At 43.1% G+C, this 13,376-nt stretch overlaps 1 protein-coding gene across 1 annotated transcript; it reads right to left on the minus strand.

Annotated features, from left to right (window-relative positions):
* Nucleotides 1-1,357: 1,357 nt before the first annotated feature.
* On the minus strand, nucleotides 1,358-11,777 carry LOC115193024 (myosin light chain 1, cardiac muscle-like). The gene is made up of 6 exons (XM_029752039.1): nucleotides 11,685-11,777; nucleotides 10,260-10,285; nucleotides 9,973-10,124; nucleotides 6,788-6,961; nucleotides 1,468-1,545; nucleotides 1,358-1,386 (listed from the first exon to the last, which is right to left on the minus strand). Exons 1-6 carry the CDS (start codon nucleotides 11,775-11,777, stop codon nucleotides 1,358-1,360), a joined length of 552 nt encoding a protein of 183 aa, XP_029607899.1.
* Between the last annotated feature and the right edge of the window lie 1,599 nt (nucleotides 11,778-13,376).

The following is a 13,376-nucleotide window of genomic DNA, read 5'->3' on the forward strand; positions in this document are numbered from 1 at the left end:
CTGATGTGGATTAGCTACTGTCATGTGAAAAAGGCCAAGAAGGGATGCCAACGTTTATGGTGTCTCATCATGACCAACAGGTGATGGGTGGAGGGAGGCAGACAGACAGGTCTATATAGGTTGTTTTATGAGAAGTTAGATCATGCAAACATATTTGTTGTTTAAGAAAAATGTGTGTGTGTGTGTGTGTGTTAGCTTTTACGATTCTGCAACTGCAGGGCTGCGCATCCTTATACTTCAGTGTTAAGTCGGTCGGTACAACAGTCCATAAGCTCCAGCTTAGGTCAACAGCAGCTGCACCCAATGGCTCTGGCAACCCTCACTGAATAGGGAGAGCTCTTAACAGTTGTCTCATCCTCTGTGTATAGGGTCAGATCCTCTCAAGCCTCCGAATCAGTCCATCTTATCAGCAAAGCTAGGGATTTTCCAATTATTGTTCATTTACTTTGACTTACAGTAGCTACAGCATACAATTGTTCTGGTGCCAGTTCGTATTACCATTGAGGCAATAATCATTTTGGTTTATGGTTTCAGTGTTATGAATTGTGCTTAGGTTAAATTAGATCCCATCACATATAATGCTAATACGACTGAATTTACATAGACACAAAGTAATTGTTTCTAGTTAATGTTCAACCAGTAGAAAACAGTTACTTAGCAACATAATATGCTGTACATGTATGAATATACACATTTCACAACTAGTTCTCCCTCCCTCCCTCTAAATCCTCAACCCTCACAGATATGTCGTTAACAAACAGAAGCACAGTTGTCACTCACCTGTTTGGAATGTCATCACGTCATCGCTCCATTAGCTAGTCTAAATATGCGTACCTGACAGACGGAGGCTTTTGACACGTGAAACCTAAGAATGCGCTAGAGACCCATTATGTAATGGATTTCAATGGGACCACCAAAGAAGGAGAGGATCTCCCCCACTTTAGGGATTACACCGCACTCCTATTTCAGAGGAAGTGCACACCATTTAGAAAATAGTTGCCATCTCTCAATATTGTCACTTTGCAACAGTCACGCAACCACACCATGGAAATAAAGATTAACATTGCTTTGGACCTAGATGTTTGACACTGAACATTCATTTTCATTGTCGAAAACGTTGTGACACACACGTCCACTCACACACACACAGACAGAATCAGTCACACACATTGAGGACAAAGATTTGAACAAAAGAGGAGAGGAACAAAAGAAAGATTCAGGTCAGTGACATCTTGAATTCTGCAACAGAGAGAGACACCTGTCATTAACATCAGTTTGTACATTTTGATGCAGGACTCAGGGTGCAGGCAAAAAGGTCATGCACTTTACAGTTAAAACGTTGTACTCACTTGATCATTCACCCAGCCATGATGTGTTTTACAAAGGTTGAAATAGAGCGATAGAAACAGAAAATGTATTAACAATATGTGCACACAGCACACTGCATAAAGTAGTCTATTGCCGCACCTTCGTAGTTAATGCAGCCATTGCCGTCATCTTGTCCTTCCATCACTACCTCAACCTCTTTCTCTGTCACCTTCTCTCCTGTTGGTGTAACAGAGGGGTGTGAGACATTTCAAATGGTGTTAAACAATCCTCAGACACAACCCTTTTGGAAAAAACACACTAATTTCAAGTGATCATACAGTACCAGTCAAAAGTTTGGACACACCTACTCATTGAAGGTTTTTTCTTTATTTTTACTAATAGTGAAGACATCAAAACTATAAAATAACACATATGGAATCATGTGGTAACCAAAAAAGTGTTAAACAACAATTTTAGATTCTTCAAAGTAGCCACCCTTTTCCTTGATGACAGCTTTGCACACGCTTGGCATTCTCTCAACCAGCTTCACCTGGAATGCTTTTCAAACAGTCTTGAAGGAGTTCCCACATATGCTGAGCACTTGTTGGCTGCTTTTCCTTCACTCTACAGTCCAACTTATCCCAAACCATCTCAATTGGGTTGAGGTCGGGTGATTGTGGAGGCCAGGTCATCTGATGCAGCACTCCACCACTCTCCTTCTTGGTCAAATAGCCCTTACACAGCCTGGAGGTGTGTTGGGTCATTGTCCTGTTGAAAAAACAAATGATAGTCCCACAAAGCTCAAACCAGATGGGATGGTGTAGAAGCCATGCTGGTTAAGTGTGCCTTGAATTCTAAATAAATCACAGACAGTGTCACCAGCAAACCATCCTCACACAATCACACCTCCTCCTCCATGATTCACGGTGGGAACCACACATGTGGAACTCATCCATTCATCGACTCTGCGTCTCACAAAGACACAGCAGTTGGGACCAAAAATCACAAATTTGGACTCATCAGGCCAAAGGACAGATTTCCACCGGTCTAATGTCCATTGCTCGTGTTTCTTGGCCCAATAAAGTCTCTTCTTATTATTGGTGTCCTTTAGTAGTGGTTTCTTTGCAGCAATTCAACCACGAATGCCTGATTCACACAGTCTCCTCTGAACAGTTCATGCTGAGATGTGTTACTTGAAAATGTGAAGCATTTGTTTGGGCTGCAATTTCTGAGGCTGATAACTCTAATTAACTTATCCTCTGCAGCAGAGGTAACTCTGGGTCTTCGTTTCCTGTGGCGGTCCTCATGAGAGCCAGTTTCATCATAGCGCTTGATGGTTTTTGCGACTGCACTTGAAGAAACTTTCAAAATTCTTGAAATTTTCCAGATTGACTGACCTTCATGTCTTAAAGCAATGATGGACTGTCATTTCTCTTTGCTTATTTGAGCTTTTCTTGCCATAAAATGGACTTGGTCTTTTAAATAATAGGGATATCTTCTGTATACCACCCTAATCTTGTTTCAACACAACTGATTGGCTCAAACGCATTAAGAAGGAAATCAATTCCACAAATGAACTTTTAACAAGGCACACCTGTTAATTGAAATGCATTCCAGGTGACTACCTCATGAAGCTGGTTGAGAGAATTTTTCACATGTGATCTCACATAATTACATGTGATCACGTGTACTTATGTGATAATGTGACAACATGTAAAAGAAACATGTGATAACGTGAAACTACACGTGAAAACATTTCAGCACATGTGAAAACATGATCTCACGTAAAATAAATGTGACAACACGAGGATGCAACATTTCAACATGTGATACCATAAAACTACATGTAAAACTGAAAATTCAATTCCACACGTGAGAGTTAGATTTTCAAGTGAAAGTTTTTCATATGTGAAAGTTTTCAAATGTGAAAATCTGTAGTATGAAAATGAGGTGTTAACATGTAAACTCAACATTTAATACATGTGAACAACTGACCTTACATGTGTCTCTTTTGCTTTCATATGTGAACATTTCAGCTCAACATGTGAAAACAGCTATTTCACATGTGAAACTGCAGATTTCACATTTTTTTGTAAGGGAAGTAATTAAATGGTGTGGGGGTCTTAATTAAGGTAAGTGGTACGATGTTCAGCTAAAATAGTGTAAAAGTCTTTAACCAATGATAATATGAATCCATTTGACATGATTACTTTGTAATGACTTTTCAATATGACCCCACCTGGGATTTGAACTCAGAATATCTGGATTTATGTTATGCTGATCTTTTTCGCCACAAAGTCTAACATGCTCAGAAGTTCAGCAATTAGAGGGTTTTCTGTAGTCTAATGTTGGTGCAACATATTATTTTGCTTTAATGTTACTCCTGAATCACTATGATAAATAGAATAGTTTTTCTTGAGTGTATTTTTAACATAGCTGAGATTTACTTTGAATCAAATCAAATCAAAGCAAATGTATTTACATAGCCCTTCTTACATCAGCTGATATCTCAAAGTGCTGTACAGAAACCCAGCCTAAAACCCCAAACAGCAAGCAATGCAGGTGTAGAAGCACGGTGGCTATGAAAAACTCCCTCGAAAGGCCAAAACCTAGGAAGAAACCTAGAGAGGAACCAGGCTATGAGGGGTGGCCAGTCCTCTTCTGGCTGTGCCGGGTGGAGATTATAACAGCACATGGCCTAGATGTTCAAATGTTCATAAATGACCAGCATTGTCAAATAATAATAATCATAGTAGTTGTCGAGGGTGCAACAAGTCAGTAACACAAGAGTAAGTGTCAGTTGGCTTTTTCATAGCCGATCTTTGAGAGTATCTCTACCGCTCCTGCTGTCTCTAGAGAGTTGAAAACAGCAGGTCTGGGACAGGTAGCACGTCCGGTGAATAGGTCAGGGTTCCAGCAGGTCTGGGACAACAGGTCTGGGACAGGTAGAACGTCCGGTGAACAGGTCAGGGTTTCATAGCTGCAGGCAGAACAGTTGGAACTGGAGCAGCAGCGCGGCCAGGTGAACTAGGGACAGCAAGGAGTCATCAAGCCAGGTAGTCCTGAGGCATGGTCCTAGGGCTCAGGTCCTCCGAGAGAGAGAAAGAAAGAAAGAGAAAGAGAGAGCATATTTAAATTCACACAGGACACCGGAAAAGACGAGAAATACTCCAGATGTGACAGACTGACCCTAGCCCCCCGACACATAAACTACTGCAGCATAAATACTGGAGGCTGAGACAGGAGGGGTCAGGAGACACTGTGGCCCCATCCGATGAAACCCCCGGACAGGGCCAAACAGGTAGGATATAACCCCACCCACTTTGCCAAAGCACAGCCTCCACACCACTAGAGGGATATCTCCAACCAACAACATACCATCCCGGGACAAGGCCGAGTATAGCCCACAAAGATCTCCGCCACGGCACAGCCCAAGCGGGGGCACCAACCCAGACAGGAAGACCACGTCAGTGACTCAACCCACTCAAGTGACGCACCCCTCCCAGGGACGGCATGGAAGAACACCAGTCAGCCAGTGACTCAGCCCCCGTAATAGGGGTAGAGGCAGAGAATCCCAGTGGAAAGAGGGGAAACCGGCCAGACAGAGACAGCAAGGGCGGTTCGTTGCTCCAGCCTTTCCGTTCACCTTCACACCCCTGGGCCAGACTAAATCATTGGACCTACTGAAGAGATGTGTCTTCAGTAAAGACTTAAAGGTTGAGACTGAGTCTGCGTCTCTCACATGGGTAGGCAGACTATTCCATAAAAATGGAGCTCTATAGGAGAAAGCCCTGCCTCCAGCTGTTTGCTTAGAAATTCTAGGAACAATTAGGAGGCCCGCGTCTTGTGACCGTAGCGTACGTGTAGGTATGTACGGCAGGACCAAATTGGAGAGATAGGTAGGAGCAAGCACATGTAATGCTTTGTAGGTTAGCAGTAAAACCTTGAAATCAGCCCTTGCCTTAACAGGAAGCCAGTGTAGGGAGGCTAGCACTGGAGTAATATGATCAATTTTTTTGGTTCTAGTCAGGATTCTAGCAGCCGTATTTAGCACTAACTGAAGTTTATTTAGTGCTTTATCCGGGTAGCCGGAAAGTAGAGCATTGCAGTAGTCCAACCTAGAAGTAACAAAGGCATGGATTAATTTTTCTGCGTCATTTTTGGACAGAAAGTTTCAGATTTTTGCTGTCCTTGAAACAGTCTTGATATGTTCTTCAAAAGAGAGATCAGGGTCCAGAGTAACACCGAGGTCCTTCACAGTTTTATTTGAGATGACTGTACAACCATCCATATTAATTGTCAGATTCAACAGAAGATCCCTTTGTTTCTTGGGACCTAGAACAAGCATCTCTGTTTTGTCCGAGTTTAAGAGTAGAAAGTTTGCAGCCATCCACTTCCTTATGTCTGAGACACAGGCTTCTAGCGAGGGCAATTTTGGGGCTTCATTGAAATGTACAGCTGTGTGTCATCCGCATAGCAGTGAAATTTAACATTATGTTTTCGAATGACATCCCCAAGAGGTAAAATAAATAGTGAAAACAATAGTGGTCCTAAAAAGGAACCTTGAGGAACACCGAAATTTACAGTTGATTTGTCAGAGGACAAACCATTCACAGAGACAAACTGATATCTTTCCGACAGATAAGACCTAAACCAGGCCAGAACTTGTCCATGTAGACCAATTTGGGTTTCCAATCTCTCCAAAAGAATGTGGTGATCGATGGTATCAAAAGCAGCACTAAGATCTAGGAGCACGAGGACAGATGCAGAACCTCGGTCTGACGTCATTAAAAGGTCATTTACCACCTTCACAAGTGCAGTCTCAGTGCTATGATGGGATCTAAAACCAGACTGAAGCGTTTCGTGTACATTGTTTGTCTTCAGGAAGGCAGTGAGTTGCTACGCAACAGCTTTTTCTAACATTTTTGAGAGGAATAGAAGATTCGATATAGGCTGATAGTTGAAGTCCAAAGTGTAGGATTACAGGTGAAGTCAGTCATTGACACAGAAATGGTGGCATAGCAAGAAGATCTGAATGCTGTGAACCAAGAGGTTGTGAGTTCAAATCCCAGGAGAGGACATGTTGAATAATAATTACTGTATAAATAAATATTATAATAATGTATGCAAAAGTGTGCCAAATATGTAAGTCAAAAACAATGTGTGACTTTCTGGGGACATCCTAACGACTTATTTTTGTTTACCGGGCATCCCCTGTGAAATCTCATGTGAAGAATATTCACATGTAAAAATCTAAATCCACATGTGAAAGGTTATGTAATCATGTGAAATTTCACATATGAAATAAAATGTTACATGTGGAATCATGTGGTTTTTCCGTAAGGGAAGACAAACCCCAAACCAATCCTCCTTTCAGATACCCTTAGGGGTTTCACATTAACTTCATAGAGCATACATTACACAGCTATAATCACATAATAAACATGAGATTATAGCTACATAGAACATGGGTACTAACCAAGAGTTGCGAGTGCGTGACGCAACTCGGCGCCCATGACGGTGCCGTTGCCCTCCTTGTCAAAGACAAGCAGTCCTTCCAAAAAGTCCTCAAAGGTACCCCGGTTTTTGGACTTGGAGATGTGCTGGAACATTGGTAGGAAGGTCTCAAAGCCAATCAGCTTGGTGTTCATTTCTATAGTGGCACAGTGAGCAAGGGAAGGAGATACTTTCAATGAAACCAACCCAACCCATCAACATACTGTACAAGCCTCTAGAGAGTTCAAGGTGAATAAAGAGATAACGGAAAATAGGAGAAAGATGGTGACTTAAGCAATGGCGTGGCCATGCACATGTTCAAAGGCTGGAGTCATTGTCCAAAGGCAGATATGTCTACAAACGGTGATGCCATCAGTTAAAATGTTGCTCCTGATGGACACACTTGCAGAGCAAATTGATGTCTTTGTCTGTGTGAACATGTAACCAGTGACCACTTCTACGATACAATGTACAGTGGGGGAAAAAAGTATTTGATCCCCTGCTGATTTTGTACGTTTGCCCACTTACAAAGAAATGATCAGTCGACAATTTTATTAGTAGGTTTATTTGAACAGTGAGAGACAGAATAACAACAAAAAAATCCAGAAAAACGCATGTTAAAAATGTTATAAAATGATTTGCATTTTAATGAGGGAAATAAGTATTTGACCCCTCTGCAAAACATGACTTAATACTTGGTGGCAAAACCCCTGTTGGCAATCACAGAGGTCAGACGTTTCTTGTAGTTAGCCACCAGGTTTGCACACATCTCAGGAGGGATTTTGTCCTACTCCTCTTTGCAGATCTTCTCCAAGTCATTAAGGTTTCGAGGTTGACGTTTGGCAACTCGAACCTTCAGCTCCCTCCACAGATTTTCTATGGGATTAAGGTCTGGAGACTGGCTAGGCCACTCCAGGACCTTAATGTGCTTCTTCTTGAGCCACTCCTTTGTAGCCTTGGCCGTGTGTTTTGGGTCATTGTCATGCTGGAATACCCATCCACGACCCATTTTCAATGCCCTGGCTGAGGGAAGAAGGTTCTCACCCAAGATTTGACGGTACATGGCCCCTTTGATGCGGTGAAGTTGTCCTGTCCTCTTAGCAGAAAAACACCCCCAAAGCATAATGTTTCCACCTCCATGTTTGACGGTGGAGAGGGTGTTCTTGGGGTCATAGGCAGCATTCCTCCTCCTCCAAACACGCCGAGTTGAGTTGATGTCAAAGAGCTCCATTTTGGCCTCATCTGACCACAACACTTTCACCAGTTGTCCTCTGAGTCATTCAGATGTTCATTGGCAAACTTCAGACGGGCATGTATATGTATTCCTGAGCAGGGGGACCTTGCGGGCGCTGCAGGATTTCAGTCCTACACGGCGTAGTGTGTTACCAATTGTTTTCTTGGTGACTATGGTCCCAGCTGCCTTGAGATCATTGACAAGATCCTCCCGTGTAGTTCTGGGCTGATTCCTCACCATTCTCATGATCATTGCAACTCCACGAGGTGAGATCTTGCATGGAGCCCCAGGCCGGGGGATATTGACAGTTCTTTTGTGTTTCTTCCATTTGCGAATAATCCCACCAACTGTTGTCACCTTCTCACCAAGCTGCTTGGCGATGGTCTTGTAGCCCATTCCAGCCTTGTGTAGGTCTACAATCTTGTCCCTGACATCCTTGGAGAGCTCTTTGGTCTTGGCCATGGTGGAGAGTTTGGAATCTGATTGATTGATTGCTTTTGTGGACAGGTGTCTTTTTTGCAGGTAACAAGCTGCGGTTAGGAGCACTCCCTTTAAGAGTGTGCTCCTAATCTCAGCTCGTTACCTGTATAAAAGACACCTGGGAGCCAGAAATCTTTCTGATTGAGAGGGGGTCAAATACTTATTTCCCTCATTAAAATGCAAATCAATTCATAACATTTCTGACATGCGTTTTTTTCTGGATATTTTTGTTGTTATTCTGTCTCCCACTGTTCAAATAAACCTACCATTAAAATGATAGACTGATCCTTTCTTTGTCAGTGGGCAAACGTACAAAATCAGCAGGGGATCAAATACTTTTTTCCCCCACTGCAGAAGTGGCCGCCAAACACTGCGACCTGTATGCTCTCGTCGGCTGGCCCTCGCTACATATTCGTCGACAGACCCACTGGCTCCAGGTCATCTATAAGTCTTTGCTAGGTAAAGCTCCGCCTTATCTCAGCTCACTGGTCACCATAACAACACCCACCTGTAGCACACGCTCCAGCATATATATATCTCACTGGTCATCCACAAAGCCAACACCCCCTTTGGTCGCCTTTCCTTCTAGTTCTCTGCTGCCAATGACTGGAACGAATTGCAAAAATTGCTGAAGTTGGAGACATATCTCCCTCACTAACTTTAAACATCAGCTATCTGAGCAGCTAACCGATCACTGCAGCTGTACAGAGCCCATCTGTAAATAGCCCATCCAATCTACCTACCTCATCCCCATATTGTATTTATTTACTTTTTTGCTATTTTGCACACCAGTATTTCTACTTGCACATCATCATCTGCACATCTATCACTCCAGTGTTAATTTGCTAAATTGTAATTACTTCGCTACTATGGCCTATTAATTGCCTTACCTCCTCACGCCATTTGCACACTGTCACGGGTGTCGTAGGGTAGAGACCAAGACGCAGCGGGAAAATGTACACTCATCTTCTTTTTATTTGGTGAAGAAGGAAAACACATATAACGTATACAAAAACACAAACGAACTGGACAGTCTTGTCAGGCAAACAGCTAAACAAGAACATAAACCAAAAACCCCGGAACACATAAATCCAACACCCCTCTACATACACACACACCCCGAACCATATGAAACAAATACCCCTCTACCTAAATACATAGCCCAAACCACATGAAACAAACACCCCCTGCCACGTCCTGACCAAACTATAATAACAAATAACCCCTATACTGGTCAGGACGTGACACACACACTGTATATAGACTTTTTTTCTATTGTGTTATTGACTGTACGTTTGTTTATTCCATGTGTAACTCTGTGTTGTTGTTTGTGTCACACTGCTTTGCTTAATCTTGGCCAGGTCGCAGTTGTAAATGAGAACTTGTTCTCAACTGGCTTACCTGGTTAAATAAAGGTGAAAAAATGTCTATAGAATACTGGTGTGCCCACTGACCCTGTGGCTTGGGTTTCCCTAGGACTCTCATGACCTCTTCGATGGAGGGGTTCTGGCCCAGCGCCCTCATCACGCCACCACACTGGGCGTAAGAGATCTTCATCTCGCTTTTGGGGGTCCTGTCGAAAAACATGAAGGCCTCTTTCAACTCTGGGGAAGCACACGGATCATTAGGGTTAGCTGGGGAAACTAGCAAGCCATCAACAGGTCAGGTCATCCAAAAATCTTTCCCCATAACAAACAGTAAAATTTAATCAAAAGATGTTGGATTTTTAACACAAGATCAGTCAATTTGGTCTGCAGTGAACTCAATCTGAAATAGAAAAAAAGAACCCTCAATAGTGGGAATATTGCTACTGATTTTGCCCAACATAACCTCATTCAGATGTTATCTTCAACAATCAATCAAATTTCAAATGTATTCATAAAGCCTTTTTTACATCAGCCAATGTCACAAAGTGCTATACAGAAACCCAGCCTACAGAAGCACATTTAGCAATTCTACTGTGAAGGATGAAGTGCATCCAAGGCGCATCCTATGTACATGACATGGGGGGAGTTCTTTGAAGACCTACAAGGTCAGCTGTGGACACCCCATTTGTGTCTGGAAAGTTTTGTTGGATGTGTACTGCTATGCCAACAAGTCTTCGATCATACGGTGAAGGCCAGTTTGCCAAGGCCAAAGGAACAGAAAATGAAAAAAATATGTAATTGATTAGGAACGCTTATAATATACTTTGATGTACCTCCTACATAACCTCATTCAGATGTTATCTTCAACAATCAATCAAATTTCAAATGTATTCATAAAGTCTTTTTTACATCAGCCAATGTCACAAAGTGCTATACAGAAACCCAGCCTAAAACTCCAAGCAGCAAGCAATGCAGATGTAGAAACACTGTGGCTAGGAAAAACTCCCTAGAAAGGCAGGAACATAGGAAGAAATCTAGAGAGGAACCAGGCTCTGAGGGGTGGCCAGTCCTCTTCTGGCTGTGCCAGAAGGTTGTAGAGGGTGCAACAAGTCAACACCTCAGGAGTAAATGTCAGTTGTCTTTTTATAGCCTATCATTCAGAGTTAGAGACAGCAGTTGAGGTAGAGAGAGACAGTCGAAAACAGCAGGTCCAGGACAAGGTAGAACGTCCAGTGAACAGGTCAGTGTTCCATAGCCGCAGGTAGAACAGTTGAAACTGGAGCAGCAGCACAACCAGGTGGACTGGGGACAGCAAGGAGTCATCAGGCCAGGTAGTCCTGAGGCATGATAAATACTCCAGATATAATAGACTGACCCTAGCCCCCCGACACATAAACTATTGCAGCACAAATACTGGAGGACGGAGGAGGGAGACACTGATGATGAGGGAAGGAATGGCCTGGCCGTTGGTGTGCTCAGTGAACTGAAATGAACTGACTGAGCTCTTGGGCTGGTAGGCACCGAAGCATAAACATTTGAATGATCTAAACTCTACAGTTACTATACATACACAGTAAATATTTTGACTCTCATAACATACTGTGTTACACAGTGTTATGTCATGTCTTTGAATAGTAAAATGCGCTGTAGGCGTATATGGGGTGTTGGTGAAAATTATGAGAACACCATCAAAACATACCATGGTGACTCCGAAAAAGCAAACACTACCCTCAGATGCTTTGTTAACCTCTGCCTGGACCCCTTAAACACCCAAGGCACTCTTCCCACCCTCTAAATACAGTTGAACAAGAGGAGCCTGTAGCAGGCTGGCCAAGTGTTAGAGTGGCACCTAGCAAAGCTTCCTTCCTCAGGCTGTGGAGGGTCTGGGTCATCCCCTTGAGAGGGCCACTAGTCCCTTCCAGTAGTCTCCAATAAGAGGTAGCAGCACTCCCTGTCTTGGAGTAGTCTGCAGTAATAGACAAAAAAGTTTGAGAACCCCTGCGCCATACTGTGGGTCAACTTTGCTGCCACATTTGGGAAAATGTGTACTGCTACTTACAGTTTATCCCTGTTACAGAGAATGCTTACAATCTAATTCCCTCAACTAGAGCAGCGAAACAGTGTCTTTGAGTAACTTCTCTGTAGGGGGGGTAATATTTATCATATATGATATTATTTATACCTAACATGCGACCCATAATCAGACTATAAAATTAGTTTGGCCGGAAGAGTCTTGGTGGTTCCAAACTTCTTCTGTGTTCTTGGGGACCTTCAATACTGCAGACATTTTTTGGTACCCTTCCCCAGATCTGTGCCTCGACACAATCCTGTCTCAGTGCTCTACGGACAATTCCTTCGACCTCATGGTTTGGTTTTTGCTCTGACATGCACTGTCAACTGTGAGACCTTATATAGACAGATGTGTGCATTTCCAAATCATGTCCAATCAACTGAATTTACCACAGGTGGGCTCCAATCAAGTTGTAGAAACATCTCAAGGATGATCAAAGAAAACAGGATGCACCTGACCTCTATTTCGAGCCTCATAGAAAAGGGTCTGAATACTTATGTAAATAAGGTGTTTCTGTTTTTAATTTTTAATACATTTGCTAAAATGTATAAAAGCCAGTTTTCCAGGTGTTTGGTTTGTCTGGAAGCAAGATGTCCCAGTCCGCGTGATCAAAACAATCTTGAAGCGTGGATTCCAATTGGTCAGACCAGCGTTGAATAGTCCTTAACACGGGTACTTCCTGTTTGAGTTTCTGCCTATAGTAAGGGAGGAGAAAAATGGAGTCGTGGTCAGATTTTCCGAAAGGAGGGCCGGGGAGGACCTCGTATGCATCTCGGAAGTTAGAGTAGCAGTGATCCAATGTTTTGGAGTGCTACAGTCGATATGCTGATAGAATTTAGGTAGCCTTGTTTTCAAATTTGCTTTGTTAAAATCCCCAGCTACAATAAATGCAGCCTCAGGATATGTGGTTTCCAGTTTGCATAAAGTCCATTGAAGTTCCTTGAGGGCCAATGTGGTATCGGCTTGAGGGGGGATATACACAGCTGTGACAATAACCGAAGAGAATTCTCTTGGGAGATAATACGGTCAGCATTTGATTGTGAGGAATTCTTGGTCAGGTGAACAAAAGGACTTGAGTTCCTGTATGTTGTTACAATTACACCATGAGTCGTTAATCATGAAACATACACCCCCGCCCTTTTTCTTCCCGCAGAGATGTTTATTCCTGTCGGCGCGTCGTCGCACAAAGAATCCAGGTGGCTGTGTCGACTCCGACAGCATATCCCGAGAGAGCCATGTTTCCGTGAAACAGAGTATGTACAATCCCTGATGTTTATCTGTCAAGCAACTCTTGCCCTTTTTTCATCGACCTTGTTATTTAGAGACTGGACATTAGCGAGTAATATACTCGGAGGCGGTGGGTGGTGTGCGCGCCTTCGAAGTCTGACCAGAAGACTGGTCCGTCTTCCTCTTCTCCGGC

Source organism: Salmo trutta, chromosome 1 (genome assembly GCF_901001165.1).
Source record: "Salmo trutta chromosome 1, fSalTru1.1, whole genome shotgun sequence".
NCBI classification, from domain to species: domain Eukaryota; kingdom Metazoa; phylum Chordata; class Actinopteri; order Salmoniformes; family Salmonidae; genus Salmo; species Salmo trutta.

What these genes read in the sequence shown, in the direction of transcription:
- LOC115193024 (XM_029752039.1), bottom strand. Translation starts at nt 11,777, where the DNA reads ATGACCCAGACCCTCCACAGCCTGAGGAAGGAAGCTTTGCTAGGTGCC. An exon ending in CAGGCTCCTCTTGTTCAACT is followed by an intron (nt 10,286 to 11,684) that starts GTATTTAGAGGG and finishes TTTCTATTTCAG; the next exon opens with ATTGAGTTCACTGCAGACCA. An exon ending in TGGCTGCATTAACTACGAAG is followed by an intron (nt 1,387 to 1,467) that starts GTGCGGCAATAG and finishes GCTCTATTTCAA; the next exon opens with CCTTTGTAAAACACATCATG.